This window comes from Canis lupus, chromosome 18 (genome assembly GCF_003254725.2).
Source record: "Canis lupus dingo isolate Sandy chromosome 18, ASM325472v2, whole genome shotgun sequence".
Lineage (NCBI taxonomy): Eukaryota > Metazoa > Chordata > Mammalia > Carnivora > Canidae > Canis > Canis lupus.
The window spans coordinates 49,890,800-49,912,145 of NC_064260.1; the positions used below are offsets into that span (position 1 = coordinate 49,890,800).

Consider the following 21,346-nt stretch of genomic DNA (forward strand, 5'->3'; position numbering starts at 1 on the left):
CACACAAGAGGCCGCCCTGACTGTGGCACTCACTGATGCCAGTGACTGTCTGCTACATTCATGGCTGCCCTTCTCTCAGATGAAGAGGGTTGCTGTAACCACGAGTACCCCCAGGGAGGGCACCCCACCTCCTGCAGGAAGTCTTCAGGGAGTAGGTCCTCAAGGCTTAGTCTCATCATCCTGTCAGGACCTGGAACTACTGTCTCCTGGCAGACCAGGCACCTAATTCTGTTCCAGGGGCCAGTCATCCAGCCCAAACCCTCATCCACTGGAGGCGGCCTGGGAAGGGGCAGGGGCTCCCTTATGCCCTCTGGCCCCTTAGTGACCACAGCACAGCTCTCTTTTCCCAATGTTTATTGGTTCTAAAGGGCAGCCTTTCTCCCAGCAGAGGCTGAGCAGGCTCATATCTTTTGGGCTCCGTGAACAGGGCGGTTCACGTGCTCAGGGGAGGCCAGGTAGGCCTTGAGCTTAGGCCGAGCACTGAGGCGCGTCACATAGGCCAAGAGCAGAGGGTGGGAGTCTAGGCAGCCGGGGGCCAGGACCTGGTGATTCAGCAACAGGTCCAGCAGGTTGTAGTCCGCGAAGGAGATCTGCAGGGGAGGGGATATGAAGGGGCTCGAGCAGGGTCAGAAGAGAAGGGGCTGCAGGGAGCCAGAACACCTCCAGTGAACCTGCGGCGACTCCCCTCTGGGCCTCTGTTTGCCCTTCTGAGAAATGAATCATCTGCCATGGGCTAGACCCAGCACTCACCTGGTCACCCACAATGAAGGCCTGACCCCCCTGGTTCTGGATCAGCAGAGTCTCAAAAGGCTTCAGGTACCCTGGCAGCTCCTGAACGTACCTGGCCTTGCCTCCCTCCTGCAAAGGGCAGTGATCTAGTGGCAGCTCCCAGAGTGCCTGGCCAGGGTGACCTCCTGGCCCCCAGCCCCGAGCACCAGCCGCCCCTGCTCACATAGCTGTGGTGGATGAGCTGGCTGCAGTGCCTGCGGACGTCCTCCACGCCGTCATTCACCATATCCACCAGTGCCGCCTCCCGCTGGTCTTTGCCATAGAGCCCTGGTCAGAAGCCAGGCAATGGGTCAGGTTCTGTCCAAGTTGGCGCTGCACTGCTCCCCTCTCCCCCAAATGCCCACAGGCCTCAGGCTGGGGCACCCAGTTCCCTAGATCGGAGGGCCTGCTCTACACAGCTCTGCTGCTCCCACCTCCAAAAGCCAAGGGAAGGGGCGGTGCCAGGGGCAGGGGGCAGGGGAGCTCAGTCAGTTGGGTGTCTGACTCCTGATTTCGGCTTGGACAATGATCTCAGGTCCTGGGATTGAGACCTGCAATGGGCTCAGCACTCAGTGCAGAGTCAGCCTGTCCCTCTCCTTCTCCCTCTGCCCCTATTGCCTCTTGCAAGCACTTGCTCATTCTTGGACACTCTCTCTCAAATAAATAAATAAAATCTTTAAAAAAAAATGCCCAAGGGGACATGCCCAGCTGAGGACCATGCCTCTTCTCTGTCACATCCTAGGTCTCATCCTGAGACTCAGGAATTCCCTGCCCAAATGGCCCTAAGTCCCATCCCCCAGATCTGTCCCCCTGAAATGGTGAACCAAGCCTCTGGTGCATGTGTCCTAGGCCTGAGAGGCAGGTGTCTGTGGAGGATGGACAGAACTTGGCTGTGAGAATTGGTGTGTCCAGCTCAGTGCAGGGCAGCTGTTGGGCAGGAAGAGGTGGCAGGCCATAGCCAGAGGCCTTTGTCCTCCCACTCTGGGTCCTGCAGAAGTCAGGGTAGGCTGGGCCTGGCTGCTACCACTACTCTTCTGTCCTCTTCCCTAATTGCCACATCCTACTGGACCCAGGGCTTTTCTAGAACCACCCCCACCCCCCACCACCACAAAGTTAGCCAAAAAAGCAGCGACCTCTCTCAGCCATGTTCCTGCCACCATTGTAAGAAGGCCATAGGCTTCCTTATTGTGAATATGGGTTTTCCAGATTCAAGAGGGGTCAACATAGGAAAATATGGGCAGGAGGCCTACGTGGAAGCCTGTAGCCACACTTGCGGTGGCCTCTAGCCTACACCAGTACACATGTGGGGGCTGGCAGCCTCCTCTGAGCTGTCTTCCAGGAAACAGGCATAGTGAACCCATCTGGCACTGGCCAGTTGGCAGAGCCCTCATAACCCAGGCTCTGCCCTTCCTCTAGGGTCATCTGGCCTGTCTTCCAAATGGGGAGAGCTCTGGTTCTCAAGACATCCAAGGGGGACCCATTAGGTCCTCTGCAGGACCAGGCTGCCCCAGACCTCAGAACTCACCAAAGGTGCGACCCAGGTGTCGCAGGATGGCATTGGACTGGTACAGGGTGAGGTCTCCATCCTGGAACTTGGGGAGCTGCCCATACAGCTAGGGAACGGCATGGGTCAGTAAGAGATGCTGGGCTCAGCTGCCCCCCCTCTAGTTTTGCCCCCCAAAGGCCCAGCCCCTGACCCCCTGCCAGGGCACAGTCACTCACACAGGAGGCCTTGAGTGGGCTCTGCATCCAGCTGTCTTTGGTCACCACCTCCTCCTTCCAGCTCTGGCCCTGGTCAGCCAGCAGCATGCGCATGGCCTCGCAGCGCCCTGGGGGAGGGGACGACAGGGTAGTGGGATGTGGGCAGACAGACCCCAGGCTCACAGCGCCCTGGGAAGGGCCCAGGAGTGTGGGGACTGAAGGGAAACTAGCTTCACGGAGAAAGAGGGGAGACCATGGCCCCAGCCCTGTCCTGGAGAGGCAGACAGGTGCGCAGCCCCCAGCCCATGGTGTCCCAGGTTGGGAACAGAGCAGACGGACAGGCGCAGCCAGACAGGGCACCAAGAGGATGCAGCCGCGGCAAGTGCCGGCCCCGGCCCCGCCCCCGCCGCCCCGGCCCCGCCCCTGCCCCCGCCCCCCCGGCCCCGCAGCGCCGTCCCGCCTCCCGCCGGGCCGAACCCCAGGGAGCAGCTCGAGCTGGCAGCCGGGCTCCCTCGGTGCCCTTCGCCCTCCTGAAGGAGCCGGGGCCGCACCTCGGACGGGGAAGTAGACGATGGTGTAGGGCGGCACTAGGAGAGACAAACAGGGCGTCAAAGAGTATCCTAGGGAGCTGCACGGCCCAGGGGCCCGCAACCCGGGACGAGGTGGGGGGTGTCAGACACCCGAGAGAGGGGGGTAGCTCAGCCTGGGTCCTGTCCCCCGACCAGGTCCAGACCCTACTCACTAGCAAGCGGTGAAGTAGAAGAGCAGCAGGAAGTGGCGAGGCTCGTGGCCTTATATTTATGGTCTGTCCCACCCCCTGCTCCCTAACCGCCCCACCCAAGAATGTGCCGAGTCACCAAGCGGAGCTTGGCCCTGGGCAAGGGGCAGGGCGGGGTGTGGCGGGGGCAGGGCCCGACAGGCTCACCAGCACATCTGCATGGGTGTACCCTGCCTGAAGGGCACTGACTTTAGCATGGCACAGTCACTGCCAGCCTCCAGGCCACACCAAAACCCACAGAACTTCTCAGGGCCCACAGAAGGCCAGTTCTGAGTCCCTAACTAGCTGCTGGGCCACCAGCATGAGGACTCAGTAGGTGCTCATTTAATGCTTCTTGCATGAATGAATGCAATTTCCATAGACACATCCTCTCTCTGAAATAATTATGGCAAACCCTCAGGGGCTGAGGACTGTGTAGGGAACTTTACATATATAACCACCCTAGGACTTGATATTGTTCTGATCCTCATTTTACAAAGGAGGAACTGAGGCACAGAGAGGTTAAGTGACTTTCTCAAGGTCACACAGCTAATAAGCAGGACTTAAACTCAGGTGTGGCTAGGTTCAGGGGCCTCACTTTTAACCCTCTGTCTTTCTTCTACAAAGCCTTGTCATCTCCAAACCATTTTTTGACTAAGTCTAAGTGCTAGGCACTCTTCAAATATTGACTGGACCTGGGGATCTGGGTGGATGGAAAGAAGGACAGACTGAAATGCACAGGACCTCCTGGACCCGAGGGGACCGAGTGCCTGCCTCCCTGCAGGCCATCTGGCGCCCCAGCCCACTCAGTGGATGTGCTGGTCTTCCCCAGGGAACTGGAGCCTGACTGAACCAGACAGCTGTCTCAGCCACGTTTTCCTGTCAGAGCCACCAGGAGAGAGGAAGGTATCTTTCCCTGGTGCAGTTCCTATCTAAAGCCTGGGAGAAAACCCAAACATGCCTAATCAAAAGCATCCCTTAGCCTCATTTGAGTCCACAGCTGCCTGGGGCTGGGAGGTGTAGGGGAGGTGGTGATAGAGCTGGGTTCTATCCATGACTCACAGCTGGAGGAACATCTGCCCAGCACTTTGCAGCTTACAAAGAGCTTTTATATAAATGGTCTCATTTCATCTCCCCCACATCCTGAGAGGGAGGGAGTCTTGTTCCCATTATACTGATGAGGACACCAAGGTTCACAGAGGTTCATTCATCTGCTCTGGCCTGCAACATTCATGCCCTTCGTTTGTGCACAAGCATCAAAGGCCTGGGAGACCCTTTCCTGTCCAGTGGGCCAGCCTCCTACCAGCTCACACCCTCCAGCCATCACACTCAGGTCCCCTGGCTAGCTGTCCCCCAGGTCAGCTTGGCACTATTTGGTGGTGGGCTGCTTTTACCCACAGTCCTCTGGCTCCACAGGCAAAGCCTGTGGCCACCCTCGGGCCTTCTCCTCTGGGGTCCAGAACAGTTTTCCCAGGCCAGTGGGCCAGGAACCTTCCTGTGTCCATCCCCCACCTCCAGTCCACGTGTATATCAGCACCTGTCTTTGGCAGTTGTTTTTTTTTTTTTTAAGATTTTATTTACTAAAAAAAAAAAAAAAAAAAAAAGATTTTATTTACTCATGAGAGATACAGAGAAAGAGGCAGAGACACAGGTAGAGGGAGAAGCAGGCTCCCTGCGGGGAGCCCGATGTGGGACTCGATTCCAAGACCCCGGGATCATGACCTGAACTGAAGGCAGACGCTCAACCACTGAGCCACCCAGGCACCCCAGAAGTTTTTTAAATAGAAACAAGCAGGTTTTTAAAATATATATTTTATTTATTTGACACAGAAAGAGCAAAAGCACAAGCAGGGGAAGCAGGCAGAGGAAGAGGGAGAAGCAGGCTCCCAGCTGAGCAAGGATCCCAATGTGGCACTTGATCCCAAGACCCTGGAACCATGACCTGAGCCGAAGGCAGATGCTTCACCGACTGAGCCACCCAAGCGCCCTAAACAAACAGCTTTGTTGCTACTTAAATTTCATTCTCATAAAGTGTATATTCAGTGGTTTTAGTATATTCAGTGTTGTGCAACCACCACCACTATGTAGTTCCAGAACATTTCCATCACCCCAAAAAGAAACACTGTACTCATAGGCAGTCACTCTTCATTCCCCATCTCCCATCCCCACTAATCTCTTTTTTTGCTATGATTTGTCTATTCTGAATATTTCATATAAATGGAATCATACACTGTGGCCTTTTGGGTCTGGCTGCTGTCACTTAGCAGAATGTCTTGGAGGTGTCATGTATGTCATAGTGAATATCAGTGCATCATTCCTGTCTATGGCTGAGGAATATTCCATGACATGGACATACACATTTTGTCTACCCATTCCTGCACTGACAGACATTTGGGTGGTTTCACCTTTGGGCTTTTATGAATCAGGCTGCTATGAACGTTTTTGTGCAAATTTTTGTGTGAGCTTATACTATCAATTCCCTCGGATACATACCCAAGGGTGGACTCGCTGGGTCACATGATAGCTCATTTGAGGAATTTCCAAGCTCTTTTTCAAAACGGCTGCACCATTTTGTAAACCAAACAGCAGCATGCAAAGTTCCCAACTTCTCTATGTCTTCACCAGCACAGCTACTGTCTATCTTTTTCGCTTTAATTATCCCAGTGAGTGTGAAGTGGTATCTCAGGAGGGTTCTGTGTGCCAAGACTTATGGGGAACAGGGTAGAGAAAGAGCTATCATCTTTGCCATTGGAAGAATCACAGCTCAGGAGTGCCTGGCTGGCTCAGTCAGTGGAGCATGGGACTCTTGATCCTAGGGTTCAAGCCCCATGGTGGGCATGGAGCCGACTTAAAATAATAATAAAAAATAATAATTTTTAAAAAAGAAGAATCACAACTCAGAGTGGAAGAGATAGACACAGTTCTTCATTCACACACTGATTAGTATGTATCAGGCTGTGTATGGGCTAGGCATCATGGCCAACACCAGAATAGGCAAGATACAGTCTCCACTCTAATTGACTCTTCTAATGAAGAATAGAAAGCCTTCATCAGAAGTCTATCTGCCCAGCCATCTATCCACTTCCATCCACCTGTCTCTTCCTCTGTGTACCCATCTACCCAATCATCCACCCATCCAACAACCAAACATTTGACCAGATGGGCAAGGGGCTACTTTCATCTATGTATTTATGTATTTATCCACCTATCCATCCAGCTACCCATTTAGCCACTCAGTCATCCTGCACCTGTCTATCCATCCATCTATCCATTCAGCCAACTAACTATTGGTACAATCACCTATCCATCCATCTACCAACTATTTAACCACTAGCCTATCAAATCATCTACCCATCCTGCCATCCAGTGAGCCACCTGTCTGTTCATCCATACATCCATACATCCATACATCCATCCATACATACATACATACATACATACATCTGTCTGTCAACCATGGATCCATGTGTACATCCTAGACAACTGGAGCTGGAGCTCCAGCTTGGCTAAATTGGGCTGGACAAGTCAAGGGCATCAAGATAAATACCCTAGTATGCTGTTCATTGAACACAAGTGAGAAAGGATTTCCAAGCCAGGCTTTCTCTACCTGGACACAAAGGCTTTGCTTCTTGATTAGAAACACTTTTAACAACTATACCCCAACCCATTAATGCCCCCACTACTTTGGCTTATAATTTGGGGCAACACATTTCTCCCACTTCCCACCTTCTTAGGTGGTCATTTGGACACAGGATCATTCATCACTCATGGCATCCACCATGTTTTGAGCCCTTCCTATGTGCCAGGAAACTGCTAGGTCCTTTACTTAATTTTCACAAAAGCACCATGAAGCCTAGGCCAACGGCCATTTTCCAAATAAGGAAACTGAGACTCAGAGAGGTGAAATACCTTGCCAAGGTCCACACAGTAAGCACACAGGGAAATCAAGGCCTGTGGTCCTTCTCTAAGACCTTGCAGAAAATGCTAGAATTTCTGTGTCTGGAGGATGTTTGTAGTGCTGCCTGGGATATAGTGTCCTCCTGGTCTGCAGGAGAAGGTGAGACCCCCTAGGGCAGAGGGCTGAAGTTTGAAGGTTGAATGTTCAAGTGGTCATAAGGAGCCCTCACCTTCATAAGGTGACCCTTGACCACCTGGCCAGCATCCACTAACCTCTGAATCCTAACCTTTCTTCAGATCCTCAGCCCCATTCAGGGTTGTGTGGGGGCCATTCCCTCTGGCCATTGGCCACTCTTCCTTTCAGGTGGTCATTTCTACCATATCTCTGGGCTTGGCTCACATGCCACGTCCTTGGCAAGGTCCCCACTCTCCAACCCTCTCAGTTGTCCTCCACAGTCATTCTGCGCTTGCTGAATATGCATTTCCCACCAGCTGGAAGTTTCCAGGAGGCAGGGACTACTGGTTCCCAACACCCAGGAAGGTGTCTGGTAGGTATTCCACAACACTGGCAGAAGATTCAGCACCTCTGAAATTTTCTCCGGCCTCTTGCCACCTTCACCCCTCCAGGGACTGCTGACCTCTGCCTACCTCCCAAGGGCCTCCACCTAACATACTCTGCTGGACTCCAGTGCCTGGAACATTCCACATTCACGGCTGATCCCTGCCGGGGTCCCAGTGCTCACCCAGGGCTGAGCATGGGTTCTCATGCCTAAAAGGCTGCCCTGTTGTCTCTTCGCCCCCACTGATGCCTGGGTTCGTGCTCCCAAGCACCAGGAGGCTCTCTGTGGCCCTTTCTGAGCTGTGTGGCCAAGAGCAGGAGCCTCAGGACAGACACGGTCTGTCTATGTAGCCCCAACAGCTGGCCTGAGGCTCAGTCCCAGCCAGCCTCAGATGTTTGCAAAAGGAATACATGAATGGGTGGCCCTTCATGTGGCTGAGGGAGGCCAGAGCCACCAGCTCAGGTGGCAGGTGTCTGGAGGGATCTGTTTCCCTTGGACAAAGACTGGTGCAGGGGGCAGGTGAATAAATCATGAGAGGCCTAGAGCAGGGCTGGGGCAGGACAACTGACCTCATTGTGGGAGGTGAAGAACAGGAAGGTGGGCAGTGAGAGCGTAAGAGGGCTGGGGACATAACAGAGGGGCATAGGAGGCCCGTGGGGGTTGCCTGGCCCACCCCCACATTGCTCCCTGCTGAGCAAGAGGTTGGAGGTCAGCAGAAGGTAGGTGGGAGGTACTAGCAGAAGGTGGGGAGGTGGGGGGAGTTCAGAGCTATCCTGGAGCTCAGGGTGGGCAGAAGGTGGGATGTCTGGGGCCAGGCTCGGCTATGGTGGGGGCTGACTTTCCAGAATCCAGGAGTCATCCTGAGAGAGGGGATGGTGGGGAGAATAGGAAGAACGAGGGCAGACAAACAGAAAGACAGACAGACCAGTGTGAGAAGGGTTCTCATGCAACAGAGGGAGGGAATGACAGAGATGGGCATGAGTGGTCGGAGAGACCCACAGAGTCACAGCTGGACAGATGTCAACAGGGTGCAGGGGGTGACATGGGGCTGCAGGTGGACAGACACAGAGAGATAGGCACAGAGCCGAGGGCTGAGGGGCCAAGCCAGGCAGCAAGCAAGACAGAATAGTGGGGAAGGGATTGTGGGGGGTGTGCAGAGACCATGAGCCAGAGGCGAGGCAACGGAGGGTCTGCAAAGAAGGCCCAGTGGGGCCCCAAACCTCAGTCTGTGGCCAGGATGGGGCTGGAGCTAGTGGGTTGGGGGAGATGAGGATTTGGAGGAGTGGCTGTGTAAGCAGCATGGGGAGCTTGGAGAGCTAGGGGACTTGGGGACCTGGACTCATGGAGAGAGGAGCATGGGAAAGAGTAGCAGGGACCCTGTGGGAACCACACGCACAGCTGCCCACTCCAACCCACCCTCCTGCAGGAACAGGGCGACCAGAGTGGGAGCAGGAGGCACCAAGCCCTCGTCTCCATGGCCCTTCCCCAGGACCAGGCAGATGGCAGGCTCCCCGTGGGGGACCCCAGCCCCTCGGAGGGCACTCCAGGACCCAGTCAGGCTTCTGCCAGCCCAGCAGCCACCAGGCGTCGGCGGGCACTCCTCAGGGAGCTGGAAGCTCAGGTCCAGGCAGCCTATGGGCAGGTAAAGGGGACAGGGGTGTGGGGCTGTCCTCAACTGAGGGCACCATGAGGGAACAGCGGGGATCCCACAGCCCACCTGGGGCCCAGGACAGAGCTCAGGGAAGAGACCCAGGACATGCATTTTGATGGAGGGCTCTGGGGGTCAGTCAGCTGCCCAGGAGGCTGGAGCCTCTCCCCACCTCTGCCCTCACTGAGCCCTGCATCCAGCCTACGGTGCCCAGAGTTGGCTCCCTTCCACTCTTCACCTGAGTACAAGGGGCAGGTGCTCCCCTGTGAGAGCAAGAGTCCTGGCAGGGAGGGGCAGGAGCCTCCTGGACTGGGCCAGGATTGCCTCCTCTCTGGACAGGGAGGAGGGGGAGAGTCCACCAAATCCATACTGCCATTCTGAGGGGAGAGGTGCCCAGCCCGCCCTGGCACACCGGGCACCCAGTCTCCTCCTCCCGGGTCTGGCCCTGCTTCTGAAGATATTAAATCTCTCCTGATTGGGGGAGATTAGGGTAGGGGTTAAGGGACAGAGGGCTGGAGAGGGGATATCTGGAAGACCCTCAGGAGCGAGCACAGGGAGGCTGTGCCTTCCAGGGGGCCTTGGGTCCCGAGTGGCCCCCCTCACCAGCAGAGATGCTCAGAGATAATCCTGGATTAGGACCCAAACCCCCGTGCCCAGGGCTCCCCGCCTGCCCACCCGCTCCCAATCTTCCCCACAAAACCCTAGGAAAATCCCCTGCAGTCCTCCCAGACTCTCACTGGGAGCAGCTGGGGGCTGTCAGGAGCCCACAGCATCCGCTGAGGCCCAGGCCTGGGCTGCCCCCAGGACACCAGGCCTGGCATGGTTCAGGAGCCCATGGGAAACTGTGCCAAGCGGCCTCGGCACCGGAGGCCTAAGGTAGGAAAGGGGGAGAAGCCAAGACCAGGAGGCTGGGCTGTAGCCTGGAAGAGTCAGGTGGGGTGGGCAGAGCCCTCTGTGAGGGCTGGACTAGATTAGAGACGGAGCAGCCTCAGGGGGATGGAGGGGTAGGTTCCCACTGCCCTAGACCAATCAAGATCAAGAGTCTGGGAAGGGCCCCAGACTCTAGCCCCTTCCATGGACCACTGGGCCTTTCCTGCCAAGCTCATCAGGCCCCCCAGCTGCGCTCCAGCTGCCTGTGCCTGCTGCTGAGAGCTGAGCTCAAGGTCCCATTCTGCCACTGGCTTTCTGAGTGACCTTAACCCGGTCCCTTCCTTTGCGGGGGTGGGTGGGCTCGGTTTGCCCAATTAAACAGTAAGGGGATGGACCGTCCCAGCCTAGAGTGTTGATGGGTGAGAGCTCCCACTGTCCCATGCCAGGTTCCAAAGACGGAAGAGGCTGATAAATGAGGGTGGAGGGGCCACTACCCCCAGCTCATGGCTGGCTCTGCTGCAGGACCACTGGCAGTGGCCCAGCTCCCCACCAGGAGGCTCCCACCATGGCCCCAGGGAGCCCCCAGGCCCAGCTCTCCCACCAGGTGGCTCCCGGCCTGAGGAGCAGGGGGGCCCAGGGCCAGGCATCCAGGGTTACTCAGTGCTCAGCAGCCTAGTGGGGCCGGCCTGCATCTTCCTGCGGCCCAGCATCGCCGCCACCCAGCTCGTATGTATGGCTGCCCCAGGCTTTGCCTCCTCTCTGCCTCTCCCTGAGTAGGGGGGAGAGGATAGAGTGGGGTCTTTGGAGCAAAGGCACCCAGATCCAGGGGGTGGGGCAAAGAGAAGTGGAGAAACAGAAACAAGATCAGTGGGGAGACCCAGGGAGACATGCCAGGAAAGACAGAAGAGAGGACAGAAAGAGACCCAGAGAACCTCAGAGACAACCACAAGGGGGTGGGCAGGGAGGTGCCAGGGCCTCCAGGAGAGGGACAGAGAGACAATACGAGAGACAGAGTGACACCGAGGTCCCCAGGGCCAGGTCTGAGGGTCTGCCCAACCCCAGATCCACATCTGGCAAATTGAGCTCTGAGCCCCAGGAGAGGGTGGGGGCAGGGAAGGGGGGGCCCAAGACACCAGGCCAGTCAGCAGCAATGGTTGGAGCATGTCTGAGCAGTGTCAGACAGACACAGGCCCTGCCCATCGTGTTGGGGGTGCTGAGTGGGGAGCCCTCAAAGAACAGAGGATGGGGTGCAGATACCTGGGTGGTCCAGGGACTTCTTAACCTGTCTGTGCCCCCAGGACCGGGAGCTGCGGCCAGAGGAGATTGAAGGTAAAGGGTTTTGGAAAAGACTGGTGTCTCCAAAGGGGTGGGCAGAGGGTGGGGCACACAGGGTGGGGGCACTGGGTGTGGCCTCAGCTGGTCGCCAGGAGGAACTAGGGTCAAGGAGGCGGTTGCAGGAGATGGAGGAGATGGAGACCACACTGGACAGGGAGGGGCTGACCGGACCCCCAGCTGTCAGTCCCCAGATCTCATTGCCAGGCAGGTTGAGGGCCCCTTTTATATCTGGTCATTCAGCAAACACCTCCCGGGTGCTCGCCATGTGCCTAGCCCTGTGTGGGGAGAACTGGGGAATGCAGCAAACTGGACAGATGGGGCCCATGTCCTCTGGAAACAGATGTCAATGAGTCAACTATGAGTACAAATGCTGCTAAGTGCTCTCAAGGAAATGAACAGATGGGCTGGAGGGGACCAAATGGAGAGGAAAGGCTTTCTTGAGTAGGTGACATAAAGACTAGAAGAGGGTAGAGTTCCAGAACGTGAGCTCCTTGAGGATAGGAACTGTTTGCTTTCTTTCCCTCCCTCCCTTGCTGCCATACCCCCAGTACCTAGAGCAGAGCTTAGCACACAGTAGATGCTCCTTAAATATTTGTTGAAAGAATGAGTTAAATAGCATGTGCTAAGACCCCGTAATAGCAAAAAGAAACTGATGCTTACAAGGAGGAAGTGAGCAGACCAAGGTGAGAGGCTGTGCTGGTCCAGGGACATGTGTAGGAGGAACTGACCCCGCCCTGCCCGGCAGAGCTGCAGGTCGCCTTCCAGGAGTTTGACCGGGACCGGGACGGCTACATCGGCTACCGGGAGCTGGGCGCCTGCATGCGGACGCTGGGCTACATGCCCACCGAGATGGAGCTCATCGAGATTTCACAGCAGATCAGTATGTGCCTCAGACTTGCCCCACGCCCAGTTCTCCAGAGGCCATGGCCATGGCTTGAGCAGCTGGGCAGCCCAGGGAACACAGGGGCCTCCCCACGTTGACCCCCGGAGCCCGGGGCCCTGGTCATTCTCAGGGCACCATCCCCTACAGGGTGGGCAGGGCAAGGATCACGATCCCCAATTTTCAGTTGAGAAAACTGAGTCTCTGAAAGCTTAAGTGACTTGGCTAAGGTCACAGAGCCAGGTCACTTGAGCCAGGACTGAAACCCAAACTCTTCAGGGAAATTAAGAAAAGCCACCAGAAAACACAGATGATCCAGGCTGTGGGGCCCCATTCAGTGGGGCAGGGGAGAGGGAGAGGCCAGGAGAGGTGGGCATAGGAGGGCTGGGCAGGGGTCTCTGACAGGCCTGGCCTCCAGGTGGCGGAAAGGTGGACTTTGAAGACTTCGTGGAGCTCATGGGCCCCAAGCTGTTGGCAGAGACAGCAGACATGATTGGCGTCAGGGAGCTCCGGGACGCCTTTCGGGAGGTGCGGCCCCTGGGGCTGGAGGGCGGACGGAGGCCTCGGGTCCGCTGTGAGTGGGGGCCGAGTGAATGAATGACTGGGTCGGACACTCAACGCCACGACCAATGCCACCACAGTTTGACACCAATGGTGATGGCTGCATCAGCTTGGCGGAGCTGCGGGCAGCCCTCAAGGTCCTGCTGGGGGAGCGCCTCAGCCAGCGGGAGGTGGACGAGATCCTCCATGACATTGACCTCAACGGGGATGGCCTGGTGGACTTTGAAGGTACCACTTAACCACCCTCTGTGCTTCGGGCCACACACCCTGGCTGGTTTTTGACAGAAAAGGAGCATTGTCACTGTGTGCCAGACCCCATGTCCTCTCCCCGTGAGCAGGACAAGAAAGTCCATTCTTAGGAAAGTGTGAGTGCTTAGCAAAAGATGTGGATGGAGCCAAGACGTGAAGCCAGACAGTCTGACGGAAACCCACTTCTTCCTCTGTGCTGTATTCCCACAGGGGGAAAACAAGGGTTAAATAATAATAGGAAGCCAAAGAAGATGAGTATGTAGAAATTCTCCAAAGTAGGCCCCAAAATTGTCTGTGAGCTTCCTAGCAGCCAAAGCAAAGAGGAAAATAGTGTTTTCCATAAAACAAAGCCCCTCTTCTTAGCCCAAAGGCCTATTCCCTACCAGATCCAGAAGACTCCCTTGCAGGCCCTGCCCTGGACCACACTCCCTCCCACCTTAAGGCCCGTATATCAGTCTCACCACTACTGGGCTCCAGAGAGCAGACCTGCAACCTTGGCTTTGTCCTGGCAGAGTTTGTGCGGATGATGTCACGTTGAGCCTGCACAGAAGCTCAGGACTTGGCAGCAGACAGGACTTGGGACCACAGCGACTGCCTGTCAGTGTGTTCCAGGAAGCCCACTGCCTCCAAATGACTCTCCCATTCTCCTTCCTACCCCACCTGTGTGTGACACCCCAGCCTGCCCTCACCCCCCAGCCCCACTTCCTCACCAACCCATGCCCATCCCTGTCTAACAATAAAGTATCTTGGAGCCTGGGGAGATGGCTTTTGCCTCTCACTTGTTACCCTGGAGCACCCAGTATTTGGCCCCCAAAAGTTAAGTCCTGGGCTGCAAGACCCATCAACTGTGAACTCCAGGTGGGCAGGAGCCCTTTCTGGATTCTGGGACTATCCCAGAGCAAGTGTCAGGAAATGTTCCAGAGCTGGGATGCCCCTCACCCTGTAAAAAAGGCTCCTGCCAGGCCCATGGTTCCACATGCCTGGCATGTGCTGCCAGATTCTTCTTCCTAAAATGTGACTTGCGTTGTGTCACACTGCTGTTCAGGAACTGGCCATGACCCCCATCACTCCCAGATTAATCCAGCCCTTTCTCCCAGCATCAGAAGGTTCTGGGAGGAGGAAGGCTGGCATAGAGTCACACACAATGAGGATGAAGTAGAGGTGGGACTTACACCCTAGCCCCAGGATTCTAAAGTCACAGTGCTAACAGGAGAGGGGGCCTTGGAGTCAAGGCGACCCAGGCCTCAGGCTCTCCTAGCTGCAGCAAACAGCTGCTCTGCAGAACACTGCCTGGCCCAAGGCTGTTCCGACCTGCTGGGAGTGAGGACACAAGCCTTAACCTCCTGGTCAAGAAGGGGTGGGAACTTTCAGAGCTCCTGCCTGGGCTTCACCATCACTGCCACCAACAAGATGGCCTTGGGACCAAGAAGGCAGGCAGTCACTGGTGTCTGGCCCAGCCCAGAGTCTGGACACCAAGGTGCCAGGGTTGGCTGCAGCAGCCTCAGCACCACTCACTTGCCTAGCAGATCCCAATTAATCCTAATACTCAATTACGTGATCTCTCCTGCCAGTCTGGCAGCTCTTCTCTGGGGGCTGTGGTCCATCCTCCCTCCCACCACCCTCTACCAGCTGGCACAGATGGCATGGCTGCCTGGGATGTCTGTCCCCTCTGCAGGGGCCAGGGGTAGTGATGGATGTGTGTCAGAGGAAGACCAGAACCCTGCTCAGGGCCTGCCTCCTACTGCCCCTTGCCTCCCCACCTGGCAGGCTCTGGGGCTGGGGTGGGGACAGGAGGTGATGAGGGGAGATAGTCTCAGCTGGTTGCCATGTATCTGCTAGCACAAAAATTGCCTACTGTTCTCCAAATCTCATACATGCCCTCCTACCCCAAAAAGGCTGCTGGCCCAAAAGGTCCCAACCAGATAACTGTGACAACAGGGACCAGCCAGGAAGGAAGAGTAAGGAGGTAGAGACTGTGCTGAGCTCAGAGCCCTTTCTCTGTTTAAAGGGGGCACCTATCACCCAACCCCATTGGCTGTTGCCAGGTGGAGCAGGCCAGAGCTATGAGAGCTTCTGATTTCCCAAAAGAAACCAGAAAGTCGGATTTACATTAAGTCCACTTTAAATAGTTTTGACTATCAACTATAGCATTCAATAAGGTGTATAACCTTAAGTGTACAGCAAAATGGGCTTTACGTGTTTGTGTGCCCAGGTAACCATCACCCACAAAAGGATATTACATCCACTTATTTTATTTAAAATAGTTCTCGGCTTACAGAATTATTTGAAGATAGTACGAAAGCTCTTGTATAAACTACTATGGCCAGTTTCTCCTGTGTGTTGGCCACGGTTCTCCAGAGAAACAGAACCAATAGATGCCTCTGTGTATGTGTGTATGTGGGTGTGTGGATGTGTGTGTAAAGACATTTATTGTAAGGAATTGGCTCAGGTGATTTCAGGTGCTGAGTAGTTCCATGATTTGCAATCAGCAAGGTGGAGACACAGGAGAACTGGTGGTTCAGTTCCAGTCCAAGCCCAAAGGCCTGAGAACCAGGAAAATTGATGGTGTCAGTTCTAGTCTGAGGGTGGAGGACTGATGTCCTAGCTCAACCGTCAGGTAGGCCAGGTTCCCTCTTACTCAGCCTTTCTGTTCCATTTGGGTCTTCAACTGATTGGATAAGGGCCACTCACCAGGGGAAGGGCCATCTGCTTTACTCCATCTACCAATTCAATGGATGTTAACCGCATCCAGAGACACCCTCACAGACACACCCAAAATCATATTTGACCAAATATCTGGGCCTTGTGACCCAGGCAAGTTGACCCTTAAAAGTAACCATCACAGTCTGTTAATATCTCACATTAGAATTGGTACATGTGCCACAATTAATGAACTAACACTGATACAGTTATTAACTAAAGTCGATATTTTATGCAATTCCATATGCAGATTCCATAATTTTTTCCCTGATTATCCTGCTGTTCCAGAATGCCATCCAGGATACCACAATACATTAGGCATCATGTCTCCTCAGACTCCTCTCAGTTTTGACAGTTTCTCAAACTGCTCTTGCTTTCTTAGGATCATGGCAGTTTTAAGGACTGGTCAGATATTTTATAAAAAGTCCCTAAATTGGGATTTGTCTGATGTTTCTCTCATGATTAATCTAGGGTTATGGGTTTGCAGGAGGAAGACCACAGAGGTAAAGTGCCCTTCTCATCCATTATTATCAAGGGTGCATACTATCAACATGACATCACTATGGATGTTGACCTTGATCACCTGGCTGGAGGTAATGTTTGTCTAAATTTCTATACTAGTGGGCAGCCTGGGTGGCTCAGCGGTTTAGTGCCACCTTCAGCCAAGGGCGTGATCCTGAAGACCCAGGATTGAGTCCCACGTGGGGCTCCCTGTGTGGAGCCTGCTTCTCCCTCTGCCTGTGTCTCTGCCTCTCTCTCTCTCTCTCTCATGAATAAATAAATAAAATCTTTAAAAAAAATTTCTATACTAGAAAATTACTCTTTTTTCTTTCTCCCATTATGTACTACACTCTCTGGAAGAAAGTCACTATGTACCCCCACACTTAAGGGGTGGGGGTTAAAATCCACCTGATTAAAGGCATATCTACATAAACTACTTGGAATTCTTCTACATAGATTTGTCTCTTCTCTTCCTTTATTTGTTTACTCAACCATTTATATATATATATGATATACCATATAAGTTATATATGATATGTTATATAATTACATCTACTTACATATAATTACATCCTAGATATTACATATCAACATATAATATCTCCACCTTTATTTACTCAACCATTTATATGTATAAATGATATACATAAATATATATATATATCAGTATAGGCTTATAGATATTTATTTTATGCAAGTTATAATCCTATTCTTTTTAAAATTTTGTTCAAATTGCTCCAGCTTTGGCCACTGGCAGCCCTTTCAGCTGGCTCCTGTATCCCTTTGGTATATACCCATCATGTTAGCATTTGGGGTTTGGGATTTTGGGGTGTGGTGGGTTTGGGGTTTTGTGAGGTTTTTGGCTTTTTTTGTTTTGTTTTTTTTCTTCCAAGATCATCTTGTATATTTCCTACCCCAGTCTTAGAATTAGCCGTTTCTCCAAGGAACTCTGGTTCACTTTATTGGAGAATGCTATTAGAAACCAAGATCTGGGTGCTAAGTTGCTTCTAGGCCCTCTCAGCAGACAGAGGAGATACCCATGTACACTAATCTGTGTATATGCAGTCTTTATATAATTTCTCTATGTAACCAACTGTATCTACATTGAGCTAAACATGAGTTCATACTGATATCTCCAGTTCCAACCTGGATCGTGTTAGCCTCCTCCACATGCTTACCTGTCACTACTTATTCCAACAATAAGAAATCATCCATCCTGACTTAACTGTCAATTCTAGTGTACATGTGCTGTGGCTTCACAATTGTTAACCCATACTGCCACAGAAAACCGCTTCATCAACTAAGGTTGATGCTTACCCGCAGCTCCTTTACATTCACTTACAGACTCCGCCCATTTCCAGATTAGCACCTTACTCCCCCACCCCTTTAGTGAGGCTGTCTCAATCCTACCATACAAAATAACTTCACTGCCTTAAAAAAAAAAAAAAAAAAATCCCCGATGTCACTCATTTAACTCTACCCCTCACCACCCCCGGCACCCAGTAATCTGTTTACCTCATGTATGAGTTTGTCTTTTCCAGAATGTCATACAATTGGAACCATACAGCGCATAGCTTTTTCAGACTGGCTTCTTTCGCTTAGAAATATGCCTACCTGTGTCTTTTCAGAGCTAGATAGATGATTTCCTTTTATTGCTGAATAAATAGTCCCTTATACGGATATATCACAGTTTGTTCATTCGCCAATTGAAAGCTGCCTCCTCTGCAAAGACTCCTGTGATGTCACCAAGCAGGCTCCTTCCTCTAAGTTCCAATGCATCCTGTATACCAGTCTCCACATTGTCTTATTGTGCTGTGTGCCTTTGCTTTCCTGTCTGTCTCTCCTTGAGACCAGGAGCTCCTTGAGGAGAGAAGCCACGGCCAGTTCATTTCCATATCATCAGTGTCCCGCACAAGGATGGAGGATGGAGTCAGAAAATGCCTGTTGGATGAATGGACGAATGAATGAAATGTCACGGAGAGGAGGAAAATCTACAGACCTGGGGCATGAAGAATACACAAGGCCAGAATAGTTTTGAGGCGAAGTAGCCCAAGAGAAAGGGTTAGTGTTCGGAGGAAAGTCTAAGATCTAGGGTGGTGAGGAATGAAATTTGAGGGGAGGGGTCTGGATGCAGAAATGGAAAGAAAAGAGGACAATGAAACAAGCTCCTTATGAATATTCATTTATCCACACAACCCTGTAAGACAGTTATTACTAACGTCCGCATCTTTACGATGGGGAAACCCAAACATACTAGGGTAACTTGCCCAAGGGGAAATCGCTGGTGCGGTGGGGTGAGATTCGAACCATCAGCCTCGCTCCACTTGGTGCTCTCACCCAAGATCGGTTTGGTACAGGGCCCGGCGAGCGGCGAGAATTCAACGAAGGCGAGATGATCCTGCTGTTGCCAGTAGGAGGCCCAGGCTCGGAGTCTTGGAGGACTGGCTGAGGGGTCTTTGAGGCCGCCCTCGGACCTAACACGAGCTTAGACCAGAGGACGAGGCAAACCCGAGAGGCGCGGAGGCAGCGTCGATGAGGGACCCGTTGCCATAGGAACAAACGGAAGCTTTAGGAGGGCGCATGCGCAGGCCGGGGAAAGGGTGTGGAGCCGGCGAAAGGTGACGTAAAAGCGCACGGGGTGAGACGCAGGGCTCCGCACGTCAAAGCCCTGCGTCCTCCGGCATTCAGTGCAGTGGAAAGGCGCGCGCGGTGCTGGCGCCGGCAGTGATAGCAGCCCCAACTGGACCGAGAGCAGGCGGTGCGGAGCTGACGTGCAGAGCAGCGCCAGTGAAGCGTGAAGGCGGCGCCCGCGCCGGGAAGACCCCTCCGCGCAAAACGCGGCCGACCGGACCCGGGTCCCGGCTTCCAAGGCCCCGCCTCTCGGGCCTTGGGACTAATCGGATTGAGAGCGCGCCGGCCCGGACCCCGAACTCGCCAATTGCGTAGGGCGTCAGCTACCGCCCAATCCGGAGCAGACAGGTGCGAGGTCCGAAAGGCGGAGACCAATCAGCAGCGGTTGCGGCCTGTTGGGGCCGATCTCTGCCAATGAGGAGGCCCGAGTGACATCCGCGCACACCAATCGGGAGTGAGAGAGCGTTCGTGCCCGCCCGCCCTTCCGGCCTGAGCTCTATTTACCAGGGGCGTGCGGCCGGTTTACCAATCAGAGCGCGGCTGAGCGGCCGAGCAGCCAACCCCGGAGGAGCGGCCGGCCGGCGTCCGCCGCACCCGAGAGTTGGGGATGTCCTACAAACCCATCGCCCCCGCCCCCAGCAGCACCCCCGGCTCCAGCACCCCTGGGCCCGGCACCCCGGTCCCCACAGGTGAGGATCCGACTCTACCCCTGCTCGCCTGCCCGGGTGGTCGAGGTCTCGAGAACACGGCCCGAGTTCTGCAACACTGGGCCTGCTGCCTCCCCTCTCTGAGCCTCAGTTTGCTGGCCTGTGAAGTGGGCGTGGTCACGTAAGGGCTAGTTGGTGGAGCGCAGGGGGAGGGGTTTGTCGCTGAAGTTGAGCGCCTGGAGCGAAGTATCCCTTTGGAGGGAAGCGGGCGAATCCGGTCGGGGGCTTGGAACGCTGGGAGGCCGGGTCCCGGCCCCGCGCTGACCTATTACTCGCGCATGTTGCAGCCGGAAGTGTCCCATCGCCGTCGGGCTCAGTGCCGGGAGCCGCTGCCCCTTTCAGGCCCCTGTTTAACGACTTTGGACCGCCCTCCATGGGCTATGTACAGGTGAGTGGGGTGAGGGATTGCCTACGGACGGGGACTGGAGGTCCCCGCGGGCCCTGAGCTCATGGCCCTGTCCTCTTTTGACATAGGCAATGAAGCCACCTGGCGCCCAGGGCTCCCAGAGCACCTACACGGACCTGCTGTCGGTCATAGAGGAGATGGGTAAAGAGATCCGGCCCACCTATGCTGGCAGCAAGAGCGCCATGGAGCGCCTGAAGAGAGGTAAGTGAGGCTTCCACCCTCCCTGCTCAGGAGACTAACACTGGACAATCCTTCCTTAGCAAAGGAAGGACATCTGGAGGCCGCGTGACCCAAGCCTAAACAAGGGTGGGTGTCACTTTCCAGGGAGGTGTTTTGAATTGAATTGAAATTGAGTCCGTTTGGGGGGAAGGACCAGGGCATTTGTCTTTCAAAAGGACAAATTTGAGGATTAGCCAAATCGTTAATCTCATCAGGCCCTTTATCATCCTCCTCCCTTTCACTGGAAGGAAAGGGGGTGGGGAAGGAGGGTCTTCCTCTGGAGGATGAGGGTGGGACCCTGCAGGGTCGCTGCATGTTACTTGCCCATTCCCACCTCAGGCATCATCCATGCCCGGGCCCTAGTCAGAGAGTGCCTGGCAGAGACAGAGCGGAACGCCCGCACGTAACAGGACGCAATTCCACCGCCGAGTCTGGACCTTTCCTGGCCACTGCAGAGCACCTGCTTCTCCCTGGCCTTCACCCCGAGTTGCACTTCCCAACCTGGGCTTCCTGTCCTGTGTCCCCTGGTGGGTGCCCTCCAGGAACCAGGGGGCGGCTCTCACTCCAGCCGACAACACTTGACTGGGACTCTTTCAAGAGTTAGCAGCGAGGTCACTGTGAGTCCCGCCCATGACCTGCCAACAGTGTTGATCCAACTGGAGCTTGCTCCTTTCTGTGGCCCCCACCACTCAGCACTTACCCAGGACTTGTCACCACCTTTCCTAGACTCCTCCCCTAGCAAGGCCTCCCTAGGCCTGTCACCTCCCTGCCTTGTCTCCTGGGCCATAGCGACTCTTTTTTCAGTCAGTGTCTTTTGCTAAATATGCCCTTTTTGTATAAATAAAAGATAATTTGGAGTTGTTCTCTCACCTCTTAATCTTTCTGAGTGTGGTGCTTCTGCTGAGCCAGGAAGAAATTGGAAAAGAGGAGATCGAGGAGGGGAGAGGGGCAATGCA

At 54.4% G+C, this 21,346-nt stretch overlaps 3 protein-coding genes and 1 long non-coding RNA gene across 4 annotated transcripts; 2 read left to right on the top strand and 2 right to left on the bottom strand.

Annotated features, from left to right (window-relative positions):
- Nucleotides 1-337: 337 nt before the first annotated feature.
- Nucleotides 338-3,337, bottom strand: LOC112659403 (glutathione S-transferase P-like). The gene is made up of 7 exons (XM_025446149.3): nucleotides 3,212-3,337; nucleotides 3,021-3,056; nucleotides 2,491-2,597; nucleotides 2,294-2,381; nucleotides 953-1,056; nucleotides 751-858; nucleotides 338-590 (listed from the first exon to the last, which is right to left on the bottom strand). Coding segments are annotated over exons 1-7 (633 nt in total). The 5' UTR covers nucleotides 3,213-3,337; the 3' UTR covers nucleotides 338-401.
- A 6,813-nt stretch (nucleotides 3,338-10,150) lies between these two features.
- Nucleotides 10,151-13,764, top strand: CABP2 (calcium binding protein 2). Its single transcript, XM_035701335.1, has 7 exons — nucleotides 10,151-10,207; nucleotides 10,724-10,927; nucleotides 11,500-11,530; nucleotides 12,282-12,416; nucleotides 12,835-12,944; nucleotides 13,058-13,205; nucleotides 13,739-13,764. Exons 1-7 carry the CDS (start codon nucleotides 10,151-10,153, stop codon nucleotides 13,762-13,764), a joined length of 711 nt encoding a protein of 236 aa, XP_035557228.1.
- A 3,248-nt stretch (nucleotides 13,765-17,012) lies between these two features.
- Nucleotides 17,013-19,041, bottom strand: LOC112659395 (uncharacterized). Its single transcript, XR_003136325.3, has 2 exons — nucleotides 18,682-19,041; nucleotides 17,013-18,368 (listed from the first exon to the last, which is right to left on the bottom strand). It is a non-coding gene; the product is annotated as an uncharacterized LOC112659395 (long non-coding RNA).
- Nucleotides 19,042-19,610: 569 nt separating this feature from the next.
- Nucleotides 19,611-21,267, top strand: CDK2AP2 (cyclin dependent kinase 2 associated protein 2). Its single transcript, XM_025446127.3, has 4 exons — nucleotides 19,611-19,747; nucleotides 20,053-20,153; nucleotides 20,240-20,372; nucleotides 20,730-21,267. The coding sequence occupies exons 1-4, from the start codon at nucleotides 19,666-19,668 to the stop codon at nucleotides 20,795-20,797; spliced, it is 384 nt and encodes a 127-aa protein (XP_025301912.1). The 5' UTR covers nucleotides 19,611-19,665; the 3' UTR covers nucleotides 20,798-21,267.
- The last annotated feature ends 79 nt before the right edge of the window (nucleotides 21,268-21,346 follow it).